This window comes from Ammospiza caudacuta, chromosome 4 (genome assembly GCF_027887145.1).
Source record: "Ammospiza caudacuta isolate bAmmCau1 chromosome 4, bAmmCau1.pri, whole genome shotgun sequence".
Taxonomy (NCBI): domain Eukaryota; kingdom Metazoa; phylum Chordata; class Aves; order Passeriformes; family Passerellidae; genus Ammospiza; species Ammospiza caudacuta.
Window position 1 is genome coordinate 9,019,456 of NC_080596.1, and position 19,595 is coordinate 9,039,050.

Here is a 19,595-nt window from a genome sequence, read left to right on the forward strand (position 1 = left end):
ATGACATATGTTTAGTAAAATTTACGAATAATGTTATTTATCCTCTCTGGCTTTATTAACAAATGCACCTGATATTCACAATGTTTTATTGCTCTGTTAGTTTTGACTGAATATCACTAACCTCACAGTATGTGGATTTCTTGACTATTTATACATAAATCTTAGACTCACATTCCAAGTGTGTCTAGTTTAATATTTTGAAATTAACTATTACTGCAAATCCTGATGAATTACTTGAGCTATACCTAAGCACACACCTATGTGAAAGTAAATGGGTCAAAACCTGAGAACTGGCTATAGGTAAAAGGGTTAATTTTAGCCCTTGCAAACATTGCCTGATATCCTCTTAAGATTCTACCTTCTTTTCTAAGAACCATACACTCATTTAGGCTCGAAAATATCTTGAAAAGATATTCCAATATCTAAACAAACCTTTTCTGAATGAAGGAACTTAAAAAAATTAAAGTTGAAGTGTAAAAATTATTTACGGGATAATGTAAAAGCTTTGAATCTTACTTCAGTGATTTAACAAGTTCTATTGGATTTTGGATTGGTATCAAAACCCAGAATCTGCAAGCTGGATATGAAGGATTAATATAAAAGGTAATTTAAATGTCCAGGTTAAGAAGCACAACAAGGAAAAAAAAGACTATAAATGCTGACAATACTCTGAGACGTAGGATTGAACAGATTTAAAACAGTGCTGAGTAAAAAAGTCAACCCCAAATCTCTCACTGGTATACTCATATATATTATGTAGTTAAGTATTAGGAAAATTAATAAAACTTGAGCCTTCCAACTTATTGAATACCTTTCTTCTGTGCATAAATGGGATCTTCTTATGAATTCCAAAGAGGGGAAAAGAAAAAGATCAGTGATGTTTGTAGAATGAAAATAAAAAATAATACAGAACATTTGACAACATCAATGGAAGTGTAATGTTTAAGTAAAGTCTGAAAAACAGAAAAGAAACAAATTAAGCAGAGAACATCCAAAAGGAAAGAAATAGATTGAAAACGAGAGGGGGAAAAAGAAAAAAAAAGAAAGAAACCTTTTCAGCTTAAAGCCTTGTTAGTAGGTTTTGCAGGGAATCCACATGCAGCAGGAGACCAGCAGCGGTGTCACCACCCCTCCAACACTTTCTCTCTTCAAGACTCAAAACCAGCCCCACCCTGGCCACATGGGCTGTGCCTGTGTGATGATGCCTCTTCTGTTAAAAGGGTCAAACTGACTGCTCCGGGTCTCTCACAGAGCAGCTTACTGTCCCAGCCACGTCTGCCTCTCCTAGAGCATCTGTGCCACGCGCCGCTCGCCTGCCCTTGTCCAACTGCTCCAGCAGCTCTCAGGCAGCAAATGCAAATGCCACCACCGTGCAAGGTGCTGCATTTTAAAATCAGCTCTTTGAAGGCAAGACAAGTGCAGCTCTTGGTGCCCAGGCACAACTGCACCATGCTTTGAGGACACTGGGCACCTAGTGCAAGCTGCTAGGTTGGTCCAGAGGCAGAGCACACCCATGTGCCGTGACACACCTCACAGGAAAATGCTTTGGGCATGGAAGCAACCACGTCTGACCAAATCACAGAGTGAATAATAAATACAAAGATTACATTAAAATGCCACTCTGCCACTAACTTACAGAAATTAAGTATGCACTGCAGCCCAGCCTTACTGGTTTGGAGGAAAACAAATGCAAACCACTGGGAAAACCCCTCAGTTTCTCTCCCAGCTACAAATCAACTCATTGGCAAGCTAAGACACTCTCATCAGGCCGTACCATGAAGGTCTGCATCAAGATATTGGTAAATAACAGATCTAAGGACAAGACTCTTGCTTTTGCTCTCTCAGTCTCTGTTAGCTGCTGCTGAGCTGGCTCCAGGCAGAGTTTACTGCAGTGAGATGTGGCAAATGTCACATACTACTGTTCACAGCAGAACCAGGTTATGATTGGCAGTAGATCTTTGACTTGGAAATTCTCTTTAGGTTGGAACTACAGCACTGTATTGGGAAGCTGTTTTCCAACAAAGGAATAAGTGCAGTAGCTAATGGCTCTGACAGTGGCTTTTCTGTGAGAAGGCTGAAAGCTACATTGTTGAAGGCAATACAAAAAAAAATTGTAGATAATTTAGGAGTGTCTTCACGCCAAATCATGGTAAGGATGCATACAAAGCAAGCAGTGCATTTGTGTCAAATTGTTTACTGCATTATTGTACCCTTTTAATTAGCAGTTTAGTTTATTCAATCAAATGCAAGAGGCAAGAAATGTTGCTAATTAAAACAAAACAGAACTCTTGACTGTATGCTTGCTAGGTAGAGGTATTTGCAGCTCCTGTTGCTAAGTGATATGTTTGATGCACAAACATACAGCACATGAGCTAACATTTGCCCAAGAGATTTTTTTCTGGATCAGATTATACTGCAACCACCACAGCAAACAGGAAAGAGAAAGTACAGCAAGAGGAAACTATCAGAGATAAGGAAACTTGACCTATCATGTTCTCTCATTTTTAAAGTGAGTAAAACCAAAAGGCCAATACAGGCCAGCAGGGACATATGGGATAAAGGGCATTACGATATTTAGGCTTTTTTCACAGTAAGCTTACACAGAAACTGCCTACAACAAATTGATCAGATCCCCATTATGTGTTTCCTTAGGGGGGAAAAAAACTGTGAGGGGGCAGGGGAAAAAAAAAAAAGGAACACATGCTGTTGAGCATCTTGCTCATGGCTAGATGCAACATACATGACTCAGAACTAAAAATAATAATAAATAAAAAAGGGCTCACAAGAACACCATGCAGTGAAGTCAGGCAATACTGATGGGGCCTTGTTTTGAAAGGAATGAGAGGGGAAGACAGAAGGCAAGAAAATGTACAAGAAGGTAACAAATGATCAGTGCAAACCATAGTGATGGACCATTCTCACTACATGTGGGAACCCAGGTCAGGGCATGTTCAAACTGCAAGGAGAGAAAGGAAATCAGCAGCGAGCCCTGAAAACTATTGATGATCTAAAAATAGCAATGGCTTTTAAGAATAATTCCATAAAACAAAATGCATCTGCTGTTGCAGATATCAGGCGTTTCCTACTATGGGAAATATTGTTAAAAAAAAAAATCAACCATTAAACACGACTAGTCCTCCAAGGAAGCTGGACAGAAATTACTGAGGAAGAACAGTGGAAATATTGAGCCACTACAAGACTGTCAGCAGACAGTCCTTACAGAAACAGCTTTGATTAAGCTGGTAATCATTCTGGTCTGTTTCACTGAGAACACAAATGAAACACATCTTGTACTTCTCTTCCCCAAAAGGCAAGGCTTTAAAAAAAAAAAAATCAAAACCATAAAAAAAGAGGGAACTCAACTTGAGAGAAAGAGAACTTTTGTTTGCTGTACAGATAAGAAATCAGAACCCACTAAGAAATCATTACAGATATCAGCTTCCATTTAAACTTAAATCAACCTCAAATTTACTTCTATGTCAGAATCCTTCAGTCTCTTCCATGTGTTCGATCCCCATGAGCCTAACATGTCCATTGGGCTGTAGGTAAAAGTGAGAGCCCACAGCAAGCTGCAGCACCAGTGCCACAGAGCTCATTTTACAGTTCCAAGGGGACTGATTACCTGGGAAAGCAGACACAAACATATGCCAGCTCTGGTTTTTAGCTACACATGCTAAAGACAACTACATTTCTAGTATCTTCCTTACCATAATGTTTTACACAGAGAAATCATTCATACAAAAAAACCCTGAGAGCAGATTTAGGTAACTGTATTAGTAGTACAGCAGTAGGAATGGTTTAGTTATTCCTCAGCTGGAAGGAAACTTTACTGCTGTTAGATATTGTTTCACAGCACACACACATGCCATCCCAGAGCATTCCAGCCTGTCTCCCTGCTCAGACACGTGCAATGCTGCAAACTCCAGGTACGGAGCAGTGCCATCGCAAAACTCCCAGGGAGGTGTTTTGGGGGCTCACTTGCCTCTCAGAAAAAACACAGTAAATACAGAGACCTCCTTCAGCTGGAGAGGGCTGCTGCTTAAGACCCCCAACACCTCCCTATATCTGATTCTGCTTTTGAAAACATGCTCCTGTGAACTGTAACTTGGGGATGGGAATGGTGACACTCCAAAGTTTTAGAAAAAGAGCACATAGGCATTGGCCTGTCCATGCCAAATGGAAGCTTACAGTACAACTTTAAAAGGAAGTATTAAGCCAAGGCTGAATTAATTTAGAAATCTGTCCCATAAAGTCTTTGCTTTGGCATTGCAATCAGAGGGATTTCAGCCTGTGCTTAAGAGCTTTCTTGAGCCAAGGATTTTAAGCACATGGTTTGTTGCTACTGTATTTAACTTGACACAGTTTTTACTCATCGTATGCCTCCACACAATTTCACATACTACTTTAATTACACAGTAGTGACTTATTTAAATTTCATGAGGAAAAAAAAATGGGGCACAATATTCAAACAGGTGTTTTTTTCTCTTCACTGATTACCAGTTTCAATAATTCAGTCTTTGTCCCAAGTCCTGCAAGATAATTGTTCATGTCCACACTCTGTGGCCGATGCAGAACAGGGAATTCCATCTGGTTTTTCAGAATAAAATCGAAGTACTATGATCTATACCAGTCTTTTCCATCACAAAGGAAACATTTTGCAAAACATGTGATCTAGCTTCCTAGATTAAAAATAAATACTTGGAAAGAGAAATTTAATTATTAATTACAACTTCATTAAACATTTGTCTTACTTGAAAGTTCTCCATTTGCCTAGTTCATTCATTCTGGCGAAAAACATCCTGACAATATTCAGTAGTGTTAGATTTTTCCAGGTTCTTATTTTTAAAATTTCTTAGTATTTCTGTCCTTTTCATATATTATTTTTGTTAGACAGATTATCTATGATTACTTTTCACAGATTTTTTTTAAAACACTGAGAGCATTCAGAGTAAGAATGTCAGGGATACATGGGATTTTTTTCATCTTTTCTCAATTGAGAAGGCACATTTTAGACAGCTGCTATTCTTGCAGAGCCTAACAGAAAATTATGTCTAAGAAAATAAACTGACTTTTAAGAATCTCCAAGTTTTAGGATACAAAATACCATTCACAGTCAAACCAACAGGTACAGGGCAACTAATCATCATATAAACTTCAACCCAAAGGGTAACAGAAGTGACCATTTCTCTCTTGGCAGAAATGCCAGGTTAAAACCTTTTCTATCTGTGTTTACATGCTTATTTTTAATGATTCTATTGCTCTTGAAAGCCTTTTAGACACTCAAGTGCATCAAAAGAAGTGACTAAAGAAATACCTCAAGTAAAAGTCCTCCAAAGTCACACTACCAACATTTTGGGAAGGAGCTCTGCAGGAAGCATATTTCACTGACATAATGAAACTCACTATGAGAATACCTGTCATCTTTTGCATGAAATCATCTGCCTCCTTCATGACAACATAACCCAGATTTCATGGAGGGAAATGCAAGTTTTTTAACCAGAAGAATGGGATAAAGAAATGGTTTAGGTCAGGGCATGGCCATTAATTCTTCCTGAAGCATAATGGAAGCAAATCCATTGGAGTCCAGCACAACAGTTGCTTTCAGTGGCACAGAATTCAACTGGGACTCAGAAAATTATTTCATGGTTAGTAAATAAACTTTTAAAGCAATTCCAAGGCAAACAATCTCAACCAAGGGTCCAAGGGTAGAGGCTCTTACCATCAAATCCATCTTCCTCTGTCCCCAGTTCATCATCTGAGCAGATGTTCAGCACGTTTACCAGCATCTCTGTCACTAAAACGGAAAACAAGTGCAAAACGTTGATATTAAGCTCCCCTGGTCTGTCAGAGAGCCAACTCCAGCTGAAGTAGTGTGAACAAAAATTCAGCATAATAACAGCACCCACTTTTTAAACAACAGGACCCGTAATATTAGAAGCTGAAAGTGTCCTGTGTAGCTAACAAAAAGCACGAGTTTCCACAAATATTTCTCCAAATACAATCAACACAACAAATAGACTTTAAAATCTGCTAATGATCTCTCTTTTTGCAACTGTCAGTGATGTAGGTAGGATTTGTTTTCTCCCCTTCAACACATTTTTTGCTTTTCACTCAACTTGGATAACAAAATGACCCCTCTCCTGTTGCTCCTAAACTGCAATAGGATTTTATTTCCCTGCCCAGCAAATGGGAACAACATTCCAGTGGAAAAAGGTACAACAAGAGGGATCATAGAGTATTTCTTTATTTATCCGGGTTTTGGACACGACTTCAAGCTCAACAAAACAACCTTTGTAAGATGTTCTCAGTATCCCTTGAATTCAAGGAACAAATACAAATAGACCAGACAGTGTACATTCCTTGGAGGTGGAACAATTCTATATTCAACAGATACATCACTGTTGGAGAACTTAGGTCATATTTAGCTTGTTTACTTTGAAACTTGGGCATACAAGGGTCAGCCACAGACTGTCCCTACCCTGGTCTCATTTCTTTCCAGAGAGACAACTGTGAGACACTAACCAGAGAGCATATAGACTAAGAACAGTGAAAAAAACAACCCCAGCTAAAACCAAAACCAAGAAAATGCAACTTGGAGAACAAAAAAGCCAAAGTTATGACATAAAATGTGAAGCAATTAGCAGATTAAGAAAAATGTCACTACAGCTACATGTAGTAAGCAACATTAAAAGTGTTACCAGGCTTGTCTACCCTTGTACTGGCTACACAAGTAGAAACTTTAATTTTTTTAGTCAAGTAGTTATTAAAATCCTCTTCTGTAACTACTATGAAGGCTTGGAAAATTAGAAGGGTGGGAAAAAGCTAGATTTTTTCCGACTTTAGTGAAGGATTTAATATTTTCCTCTGACAGTATTAGTGGAAAGACTTTCCACATTAACAACAACCAGTGAAGCTAACAGCTTCCTACCTTGATTGGCCTTTGAGGGAAAAAATCTATATTAAAAAAAGGAAATAAATAACAAGTTGTGCGGAACACCCTCTTACATCCTTGAATATTGCTTTGCATAGAAAGGAAAATACTGATTTCACTTCTTTGGGCTCTAAAATTTCCAAGAAATTGGTAAGTGTGACCACTGGAAGAAACGAAGGAGGAAAAATCACCCCCAAGACGTAAGAAGAACGAGGAACATCATAGTGCCAGAACCTCAACAATTCTGGCCATGCATCCTGCAGGCCCCATGAGCAGGCTGCTGATGGGAAGCCTCTGAAAAGTGACTTTACAGAACATTTTACAGGACTAAAATGTGTGTGGAGAACATGCCCAACCTAAAAACAGCCTGGCTGAGTTTACAGCCAAAGAGAATGAACACGTTTTATCTGCTTCACAAGAGTCTGCACACGTGTCAGTGAGGATTATGTCATGTCTCCATTAGTGCAAGCAGCTGCCTATTCTTTGGTAATCCCTGTTTCATGGTCTATCTGCTTTGTCCACAGAGACCTCAGGTGTCTCACCAGCAGCATTCCTCAAACAAGAGTAGCTCAAAACAAAGCTGGTCATGACTGCAGGTATGAGACACAGCTGGCTGTATTTCCAGTTGCCTATTAAGAGAGAACTGTTATTCCAAGCAGCTTTTAAGAGTTTATTAGAGTTTTCTGGCAGTAATTGCTGTTGCAGCAATACTCCATAATGGATGGATCAAAGCAAGCTTCATCTCAAGCACCAAATAAATGACTTGGGGTTTAGGCAGTTTATATTTTGTATTAATTTAATATGCTAGACCGAAGCGTTTTCATGCCTTTTGTGTGCTTGCCATTCACAGCATGAAGCTGCATTTAGGCAACATCAAGAGCATCAGGTTTCAATAAAATCTCATTTGTGGTCTTTAGACTCTTCTTGCCAGCGATGAGGCACCACATGTCCTGTGCAGAGAAGGGGCTGAGTAGCAAGTTTTCCTTCCTACTGGCATCCCTCTACTCTCTCCAGGAACAGCTAGTCAGACTGGCTCTTAATATCACCAGCTCTGTGTTTGCTGATTAAAAAGCAACCAACCCATAAAAGTAATGTGAGTAAAGATGTAACCCCATGTAGAGAGGTCTGTTGAGACACCCATTCAGCAGTAAGTGATATCCAAGGGGATGTTCAAAAGCTTATAACAGAAAAACAAATCAGAATTTTGTTTAGTGAATGCACCTATGGCCTGCACTCCCAAAAAATCTATTTTTGCAGCAGAAAGATAACGGCATCATCACCTGGAAAGAGTAGAAATTACAAAAAAATATGACAAGTGTGATTAACCACTGTTAATTGCTTGCCTCTCTCAGCCCCATTTCTACAACTTTGTCCTCAAAGGCAAGACACCTGTCTTCAAATCATTCTTGTCCTTTAAAATAAATGACTAAGTGGCTAAGAAACCATTTTGCAGTCTTTATGAACAGAACTGATTTATATACATACCCTTCTCACCAACAAATGGCAGGGACCAGGTAAACACATCCATGAAGTTTGGAAGCCAGTACGGATGAGGGGAGCAGTTGAACTGCCTGATATTCATAACATTGTTCTCATATTTCAATACTGCAGCTAGAAGGAAGAAAGAAAAGAAACAGAAGAGACATCAGACATGTGTGCAACTGGCTAACCAGACCAGGAATGGGGACAGCATGCTCAGCCCACAGAGCTGCTCAGCAGCTTCCACACACTCGATCCAGTGGCACCACCTGAATGCTAGTTATGGTAGGATAAAGCCTCACTGAAGTGGAAAGCTGTTTTCAGTCTGAAAGCAGTGTCAACAGCCTTGTCTGCCACTAAGAAGGGCTGGTAAGTGAATTAATATCTCTGAGCAGTCAAGAACATGAGCTCTGGGATCTGCCACCAGTGAGGAATGAAGCAGAGTATTCAGAGCCCCTCATTTCACAGAGTTATCTGAGCTCCTCACAACCATGCTTTGGAGATAACAGAATAAAGCATTTATGACTCAGAGTCTGAACACTGCTCTTCTGATGGACATTTTCAACATATTTCATTCACAGTATTGTAACTGAGATGACACTTGCTTCTCACATTATGCAAACTCTAGGCAGGCAAAAATGTGCTCCCTATAATACAAACCAATACTAATACAATTTGTCTTGCACCATTTAACATTCTCATCATTCTTATCAACACACAAACACACAGACTATGTCTGTTCACAGGCAGAAATATAGATATTTATGCCACACCCACTTTTCAAAGCACTGCACCAAGTTCAGTGTCAACTATTGTTAATGGACTTCAGGCTCACGTCTGAAATGGTAACCCAAAAAGGTAGTTTTGAGATTATCACCAAAGTGACTTAAAGACATGAAATTGTCTAAACAATGCAGTTACAGGAGACTGCATGCAGGATATTTAATCAACACAAGCAACGGAAACAGTCAACATAAGGTGTGTCATTCTATGCTTTCCCCTTTCCTCCTGCCTTCCCAGTTCCATCTCCCCAGGGAGGAATGTAGTTCCAGGGACTGGTTATCACTTAATAGCCAGCAATAAAGTTGCACAACTGCAATGTGAGACAGCATCATGGGAAATGCAGTGTTGGCTGAAGGGGCTGAACAATTCCTTCTGATTATTTCTCTCTTTTCTGATTATTTCTCTAATTGTGTGTCAATCAATCAAAGAAGAAACCTTTTTTTCATGCACTAGGCTGTTGCTTCACAAATATTTAATAGGATGTTAAATGTCTTTCATTTTGTGGTCAATGACAGAGTCCAGAGCGACATGGGAGTTTCTGGAACGTACTCCCTGACAGACACAGAAAACAGCAATAATGTGAACCTTTGCCAGGCAGATACCCTCCATTTAAATAAACCACATTTGACTCTTGCCCATCCCAGTCTGACAACTGGCAGTCAATCTGCTGCTCAGCAGAAGAAAAAAATGGCTTAATACTAGTAATAGCAAAAATAAGAAAACCAGTGTCAATGCTCTGAATATTTCCAACAGATTTTGGCTGAAATCACATGCAGCAGATTGAAATTCATTCTTTTTCTATTACTGTGACACAATTGCATAATAAAAATAAATAGTTTGTGGCTTTACAGAAAAAATGAGTCAAAACCACACAAAAAGGACCACTTAGTGGTTGTAAAGATTCATTTAGAAGGGCTAAAACTTCAAATTCATCATCTAGTGAGCTGAGGTAGTTCCCCTTCCCACTACTTCTTCAATTTATCAATTAAGTCTACTTCTAAATTCTGTGAAATTTGAATAAAGAAATAATTTTTACAGGGAACTTTTAAAACTGGCCTCTGAAAAACCTGAACCCTATGCAAAACAGTTGCAAAACATAAAATTAAATAAAAATGGCTTTAGTTAGGTTGTTTCCTTTGAAAGGAAGATAATTTAAGATTACTGTAACAAAAATATCCTCACAACACCTTGTTAATTTATATACCTGAATAGCTTACAAAATAAAGTTCTGATAATAGTATTTCAAAAAATTCTCCCCTGTAAATGACCTGTTCATCTCCTCAACAAATTACTTCAAAATAACATTACACAATAAAGCAGGGTAATAACAGAGAAGCCTTCTAAAATAACTATTTTCTTAAAAGAATAAAATAAAATAGGGTATCATAAAATCAGTATCACAAATACTTTTTGGCATTTTAAATTAAAAATCTGTAACTTACAAGCACAACGCACACAAAATATTTCTATTAGGTAAGTTATGAAGATGATATTTAAAATGCAAATCAGCTCTTGTTATGAATGTACAGTCCTGATTACTACTTAGTAGTCAGAAGAGGAAAACTTTGCCAGGATCAAGTAGAAAATGCTCCTCAGATAACAGCAGGAGTTTCCCTGAGCTTATCTGCCTCTGTGGTTTCTTTTGATAATAGCTTTCTTTTCCCTCTCCGTAGGCTCAGAAAAGATTGGGGGTTTCAACTCTGCTTCATTCCTTAGTCCTTAGTTAACTCAATTCCCAAGAAGCTACAGGAGAAGCAGCAGCCCTGAAAGAGGACACAGCTTTTGAAGGTTACAAGAGTGGAGGTCACACAGTCGCTGATGGAGGAGACAGAAGTGGAATGGGCTCCTTTGGTTATAAAACTTGTAAGAGAGGAAAACCTGACTCTACTCAACATTTGCTTATTATTCCAGGCTGAAACCTCAATACTTTTCTTTCCAAACACATACTCAGATAGATGATAAAGACCAAGCCAAGATTATACATTATTATGTATAATCACCAACCAGAACAAGAATCTTATTTTATTATTCTTAACCGACATGCACATTTTAACCTAATTTTGATACTTGCTGCTGTAAATAACTTTTAAAAGCTAATGTTTTGTAAAGTGAAGATGTACAGATAGCCCAAATGACATTACGCTTGCTTCCAATGGTAGTAAACTGAGGTATTGGATGCTGAAATCACATCAGAGTGAAATGAAACACTAATGCAGCAGGCAAAGGGCATTTGTACTGTTTAGCTTGAAGCATTTAACACAGCTACCCTAAGGTTGGGAATATGGGTGTTGAAAACAGCGCAGGTAAGACACCTCCTTCCTTGGCTACAAATGGAGACAGCCCTTCTAACCTTCTCAGGGTTAGACACAGCAGCTAGTGCTGCACCTCCTTGGTCTCCCTCAGTTAAAGATGAGCTGGAACAACTGTGTCACACCTGCCAGATCTGAATGGATGTCTCAGACCTTCTGGCATCTCAAATGGGGCTTTTAAAGATTATATATTTGGAGGTAGGTCAAGGCCTGAAGCCATGTGAACAACATTAAACTGTGTGACAGCTCAGAATTTCTCAAGGACATGACATATCCTGCTTCATGATCTGACAAACCATTTTTCAGGGTAAATTAATTAATAACATTTCCATCAGAAAAAAAAACAATCAGAGGAAAAAATAATGAGCTTGGTAGAAATACTAGCCCAGAATATTTTTAGATTAACAACATAAATATATTTTCAGCAAACAATTTAACTAATTTTCTTGTAATTTTCTTTCAGAAAACTCATCCCACATTTAGAAAATGAATCAGTGAAAAGTCCCTCAAATTCTTCACACCTAAGAAAGAATTTCAATTTCTGATTTAATGCCAAATTAACTTCAGCATTAACTGTGCAACTGGGAACAATGCCTTCTCACGAAGAGTTGCTAAGTAACCACAGCATTTTCTACCCAAGTCAGGTCAGGGATAAGGGTTAGTAAAACAAGTTTAAATATTATCAGACAGCAAAAATTATTTACTACACAAGGTAATGGTCTAAATAATCAGTAGAGAAGTGAAGATAACTGTAGGTGGAAATATCTTTCCTTATACAATTTTAAAGATTTTTATTTTACATGTCCAACTGCATCTTGCAAAGAAACAGCCAAGTAACATTCAAGATTTAATCAATAGACTGCAAAAATCACTTTTGGCAAACGTCTCTGCATCAGCAATGAGATGGCCTAGATACCCTGACAACTCTTCTTTAAAAGCTTTTGTTTCCGTGACAAGAACTCATCACAGCAGCAGAGATAAGGCATTAAAGAAAACTGATAGGGCAAACAGAGGTTACACCTCTATTCTCCCTCTCAAAGTGCTAATATTTCTCACAGAGCATCCTTGTCTTCCAGGTATACCACTCTGTCTTTTTCTAGGTGAAAATAATTTTCCTGTTAGATCCATCTGGATCAGGCACACTTCTTCATGGTATACTTCATGCTGATACTTTATGTACTTCACTGACATGTAACTTATGATACATTAACAGGCATACAGATTTACAGATGGTTTTTCATTTTTCTACTACCCCAAACTCCCCTGCATCCTGACTTTCTTTTCCTGCTTTTCCTTTAGGAAACAACACACGTATGTTGCAGCACGTTGGAAGAAACTTCATGCTGGGGATTTTTTCAATAACTGTGGGTTCTCTGGTGGTTCTCTCTCCACTACAAAACCTAATCTTTTAAAAGTGTTCAAAAGATTCTAGTCTGTATTTAAACAGCAAGTTAAAATTGCCCACTCAGCCAAAAAGCACCCACTTAGTGAAGTTACAGCCAGACACAAAAATGCCAGTATTACCAGTGTTTTACAAGTAACTTTTCTGCCTCTATAGAACTTCTGTAGAATCTTTCACTTTATTTTTTTGTTAGTTTATTTTTTGGGGGGTGTGCATAAACAGCATTACAGCAAATCCTAATTAAGGCATTAAGAAATATTGAATGAAGGAATGAAAGTTTAGACACAATACAAGGCTAGATCATATCACAAGGTAATTTTTGGCACCCTCTTATTCAGTTGCTATAGAGAATTTCTCCTAGTTTTAGGCACCCTGGAGCCCAGGGGCAAATCTGTACTTACATGACTTTCTCAAAGTTTCTTGATCAGCACAGATGATCTCTAAGGCCCTGAAGTCACTGGTAACTACCACAATCCAATTAACATTTATCTTCTTGCATAAGCTTTCTCTCCAGAAGCAGTAGTCTTAAAAGAATCACCAATGCACTGGTGCTTCTTGTAACGAGTACTAATAACAATCTTTGAGTATCTTTATCTTTATGCCTTTTAATAAAACAAATGAAAGCAGAAATGTTTGAGAAAGCTATGACGATATGGAACAGTAGCTCAGAAGTTGCCAAAAAATTCCTTCCCTTTGCCAATGCTTTCCATTATACTGAATATGGAAGGAATTAATAATAGTAATGGAGTAGGTAATAATGGAAAATGGAGGACACAAGGCCCCCAATATTGAGGCAGTTTCTGAGTCTTTGAATCACCCCCTGAAAGGCTCTCTCTGTGTCTCCCTTAAGTACTGAGGGAAGCCCTGACAGGAGCCTCCTAATGCAAAACCTCCCTCTGGCACCCGAAGCTGTGTGTGTGCGGCCTGGGGCTGTGACAGGAGCCACAAGTGACACACACAGCCCGCACGAGGCCACAGCCAGCAACCAAGGGGATACAGAAACCTCCCTTTGGTGCCAGAACCCTGCACAGCCAGGAGAGCTTCCATGGTGGGTCAGCACTGTGAGACAGCCCATGCAGAGGCTCCATGGCAGCATTATTAACAGCAGATTTGCTGAACACAGGCTTGTTTGGTAGCTTATCTACAGCCACTCCTGTCAAACCTTCTTTTGCACTGATATCCTTGCCTCCCTACTGCTCTTTGTGGCATATCTGATCCCAGATCTGATCCCACAGTTGCTCTCCAGCGGGAACTGAAGCAGCCCCTGGAAAAAGCTGGCAAACAGGTCTACTCTTGAAGTGCTCTGAAGAAGCTCAAGAAACTACGTATGCTTTAATGGGTGTGAGAACTATCAACCTGGGGGAGAAAATGAGCATTCTTAACCTCTTGCAGCTTTTAAAAAAATGTATTTATCCTAAACAATACTACATTTAAAAATGACCCATTTAATGTCAGAGGGAGCTGAAGCCTCTCAGGAATTTATTCAGGGTGACTGTTGGCTGACAACCAGAGGAACACTGAGAATGCATACTGGACAGGAAGGTGCTTACTAGTAGGAGAATAACTCTTTTTCTAGGGACTGACAGTAACCAAACCTCCAGATGACCTGTAAAAATCAATCAGGTTCTGCACCAGTGCATGATGAGTCAGCTACAGCAACTGCCCTGACAACACCTCTGGATGGAAATACCTTCCTTTTTCTCCTGATACCAGTCAGAAACTGTGCTCTAAGTAAATTTATTTGCTGCAAACCAAGGAAGCCAACAAGTAGCCATGTTTTGGACTCATTCTATACCATAGTGGGTTTTTTTTCCTTGAACAGGGAAGCAAGCACCCAGAAACTACCCAGATAAAGATGTATGAGCAATGCAGCATGATAAACTATGCATGATGTACTTTAAATGCCAAGAGCCAGTGCAATCAGTCACATGAAATAATGCCTCAAAACTTCTAATGAGAGAAAAGGAGGCAGCTAATCTCAATGGAGATCCATTACAAAGTTGCTAAAGGTCAGCCTCTGAATTCACAAGAAGTTGTATATTAAGGAGTGGCACACAGGTGCTGTTGTGGCATCAGCGCTGATTTGCCTGAGCTCACTCTGAGCTGCTATTGCTGGTAGTGCACACCAGCTCCAGCTGTGGCCACAGATAACCCCTCAGCAAATGGTGTAGAGCTTTCCATCAAAATAGGCTTTCCACCACATGTAAGACCTGCCTGTCACAGTGGAGCATCCTGGAACAAGGGAAATGACCCTCTCTTTGGAAATGGAGATAATAGAGAGGCAATTCTCTTTACCACCCAAACTGTGTGGTAAATTTAAGGTTTTGAACCTTGTGAATCATTGCTTTCCTTTTAACATTTGCCTTCAAGAGAAAGTTTCACATAATTCACCCATTACCTTCACTGCACAGAACTGCTTCCATGCCCAAGAAACAAAAGGTGAACACTTTCTACCACCTTCCTTGTACAGACTTGTGATCGCTCAGCCTTCGACCCAAAGCAGCCAAGCAGGAGAGTAAACACATTTCTCCACCAATAGCAACGATCCCACCAAGAAAATGAACACATTCCTTACTTCATCCTGAACTTCTTAGGTTGCTAGCAGAGCCCCTACATCATTAACTTTTACAAAAGTAGCTACTGACAGTTCTGCTTGCATGGTTTTGCAGAATAACATATTAATTTTTCCACAAATTAGCAGGCATATTGAGAAATCTGAGGTGTACAAACCCCATTATCTAGCAGTGAAGTGCTTCCTTCCCTTGCATACAGTTCACGGCACAAAAGCATTTAGATTATAAATTTTATAACGTAAAACGATGCCTGAAGAAAGCTTTCTATTCAAGTTTAAAAAATATTGCTTGCTTCCTCTGCAAACAAGCATCCAGATTAAAAACAGCCCTTCGCAAGAGAAACTGATCTCTTTGCAAGGGAGCAACTTTCAAGAATATAATTGAGAAAGAATTATTTGACTTTGTTCACAGAGAAACAGAAATAATTTTATCATTATGGGGACTAAGAGAAAGTAAACAATATGGTTCATTTCATGATATAGAAGGACAAGTATATTAGAAAACTTTATTTTTAGAAACATGATTCTTTTTTCCAGTTCATTAGAGATTTCCAGGAATATGATAAATGAATAAATTCAGAGAAGCTGCAAAGACTTGTATTCAGTGGAGCCTTTATACAGTGACCACGACCCTTATTTCTGTAGTAACCTTTTTATTTTTTTGGCTATTTATATTTAATTTTCTACATTTCAGTAGTCAAGGATTAAAACCCCCAAAATGTAAAGGAACTCAGACACCCATCCCATGCTTTATCCACTCATGACCTGTCAAAGCTTAACTGGCTAGACAGTTTGCACATACAAACTCCAATAATTTTATTGGAAAGAAGCAAGTAACAGATAATTAATTATAAGGAACACTAGGCTCTAAACATCTCACCCAGAGCACTTCCTAATATACTTCTTCATTAATAGAGCTGTTTTAAGTTTTGCTTCCTGTGTAACATTTACTTAATAACTTGCAGTCAAAATACAGAAATATCCTAAGGCATATTAAAATACACAGTTATGTTCAGAGGCATACATCTGCCTGTAACAAATTTAATTAAGTTTGTATTATATAATAAGAGGAATGGGCACAAACTAACAAAAGAGGAAGAAAATGGGCATGAACTGATAAATACAGGAATGAAAAGACACCAACATACTTGAGTGCATACAAGTACAGTCTACTGTACATGACCAGGAATTAAATTCTTACCTTTGTTATTGTATACATCTAGATAGTTTGGTGCTGAAAAAATTGTGATTAGTGAAGGGAAGCCTGTTGTTTGGCTTTTCCTGTACATACGATACCTAAGAAGAAAGGGAAGATAGTAATTACTACCCAGTGTTGAATGCATATTTGCCACTGACCACATTCAGTGCAAAAAATGCCCAGTGCATTAGGGCTCTGGCTTTTAACACACGCCAAGACTGAAAAACACATACGAGCTACTTAAAAGCCACAGGAAAGAAGTATTTCCTGCAGATTTTCTCATTATAACCATTTGACATGACCAGGAATCCATGCTTGAAAGTGGAGTGTCTCTGAAATTCAGTGAGCCAGAGGTGGATTTGTTGTGCATTTGCTCAGTGCCCAGGACATTGCCAGAGTTTCCCTCTGGGGGACTGGGTGAAGCAAGCACCAGCAGGTGCCTTGGAAGGGTCCTGGGTGCCCCCCATGGCCCTCCTGCTGCCTGCCTTCTCCAGCCATGGCAAGGCCAGGGGACATGGAAGGGGTGAGAAGGGAAGGGGAAATGGGGCATCTGATACCTTCAGTGCTGTGTCTAATCTTATCCACTCTATCAGCCAGTTCATTAATGTCTGTGTGTTTTCATTACTTGGCCTTACTGCCTCATGAAAAATACAAGGCTTATTGGGCCAACAAATAATCAAGCACTAAACCTGCAAGTAATTGGAAAGAAAGCAACCAAACAGTCCTTAGACACAAGTACACCAAGCACTGCTCTTTAGTCCTCAGCTACAAGAAACATAAGAATTTAGCAAACATCCACAAAAGTTGCACTGAAACTGCTGTATAGTTTAAATGCAATCTTTTCCACAAAATTTTAAATTTTCACCCTTTACTGGAAAGCAATACAAGAAAAAAGAAATCTTATTACCCTTGAGTATTCCATCCTAGGTATTTCTGGCATAGTAATAGCTTGCTTTTAATTGCATTACCATATGGAAGTCACGACAATTCAAACATTCAGAATAGTTTTTAATATGCATAGTGAATATTGACCTTATTCCTACAATGCCACTAATTTATCTTTTATTGCTGTTCAAGTTGGCTAAAGTTTCTACCTCCAAACAAATACAATAATAATAATAATAATTTAGGCATGATATGCAAAGCTATTTATTCAGATTCCAATCCTTCATTAATATCTCACAAGTATGGTACACTTCAAATAAGAGGAATTTTTAAAGTAATTTTTTAAAGCAGCAAAAAAAATCTACCTTTATAATGACAATAGTTTCATGGGGAACCATCAACACTACCTAATGCTTGACCTGGACTGTTTTTCCATTCAATGGCTTAGACTTCTTGAATTCATTAATGATATTCCTGCAGAAAAATTTATGTGCCTATACAGTTCCACAAATTTTTTTTTTTTTTTATGAAATATGAAACCAGTGGGCCCAAAAGTTTTAGGTAGCTGAGAAAGTCCTAAAAGATGGCAGTTCTGGCCTTTGTGAGCCAAATCACTTCTCTGGCATCATGACAATCAGTGTGTCAAAATACTCTGGCACATTTGCAAATCTTTTTCCAAAATGAATTTGTTTTTCTTTACATGCCTGCCATTGTTTGGCATCAAAAAATTTTGGTCATTTTAAATTAGTTAAATACACTAAGGCTAAGTAAGTTGCTTTTATAAGAATTCATTAAATTTTGTAACTCACTAAGAATTATGTAAAAGACATTGTAATGCCAGTGTGCATTTTTGTAGCGTTAATAAAAAGTGAGAGCTGTTGCAACTTATACATTCCAGTTCATTCTCACTCATGTGCTCTTCCTTTTTGTGCTCTGTTTGGGAATGGTAAGCCATTATATATAATTATTATTATTTCGCCCTCTCCACACATACTTACCCAGCATCCTGGGCTTCATGAGCTCGAAGTATGGATAACAAGTTATTGTGCTGTAGGAATTCACATACAGCAGGGTAGCTGTTAGAAAAAAAGTAATAGCACCTGTTATGGCATTATCAGAAGCAGCACAAAGAACTCTAGCTTTCAAAAAATGTATCATAAAGCGTGCATCATTCATGAAATTAGCGCCTGCTCTGCAGGCAGATTTCAGTAGCAACAACATCACCAGCAGTGTCTTTTTAAATCCCACCTCATAACTGCTTGGAAAGGAATGCAAGAAACTCATCCATTTCATAACTACAATCACCCAATGGCTTGTCAGAAAAAACGTACTTTCTTTTATTCATCTAAGATTTAATGTATTCTAAAAAAACAAAATGTAACACAGCAGTTGCTTGAAACAGAAAACTTCACCCACTGACTACTGTATGCAGCGGCTGCTTGTGGACCAGAAAATAAGGTGGTTAAGTGGAAAGAAAAGGAAAGAGAGAGAAAGAAGAAAGGAAAATCAATCTTCAAACTGGGGATGTTTATCTTCCTGAACTTTATCTCCTTGAGAAATAAATTATCTTTCCCCTTGGCAACTTAAAATCCTGTGACTTCTGAAACCCCAAAAATGTGTTCACTGAATACATCTGTGCTAAACATACTGAGCAAGATTTGAAAAAAAAAAAAAAAATCTTAACTATACATTACACAAAAAACTGCTGTCCCAGGCATGGTTTCATGGTTTCACCTTAAGTGGCCACTTGCAATCAGTTAACAGCCCCCTCAGTATCTAATTTCATGCATGAAAAAGATGAACACTTACACACCCCCCTCCCCCAATCTAATACATCATCTTCCTTTAGTTTATCCAAGAGAAATGATACTACTTGTTTCCAAACTTTCCTGAGTATTTTGAAGCTGAAATGTCATTGCAGCAAAACCAGTGGAATGCTGTATTGCTGTTTCTGGATTTAAGCCACCTAGCATGTATTCTCAGATGCAGGTCTGGTATTTGGAATTGTCTAAAAAAACTGCCATTATAAAACAACT

At 38.6% G+C, this 19,595-nt stretch overlaps 1 protein-coding gene across 1 annotated transcript in view; it reads right to left on the reverse strand.

The window, feature by feature from the left end:
• The window catches only part of PPP3CA (protein phosphatase 3 catalytic subunit alpha), a 170,831-nt gene that overhangs the window by 13,472 nt on the left and 137,764 nt on the right, over positions 1-19,595 (reverse strand). The window contains exons 7-10 of the mRNA XM_058803206.1: positions 18,558-18,635; positions 16,678-16,772; positions 8,417-8,542; positions 5,720-5,794 (exon numbers count right to left, since the gene is read on the reverse strand). Of these exons, the coding sequence (XP_058659189.1) occupies positions 5,720-5,794; positions 8,417-8,542; positions 16,678-16,772; positions 18,558-18,635 (374 nt within the window). The remainder of the gene's footprint in view (positions 1-5,719; positions 5,795-8,416; positions 8,543-16,677; positions 16,773-18,557; positions 18,636-19,595) is intronic.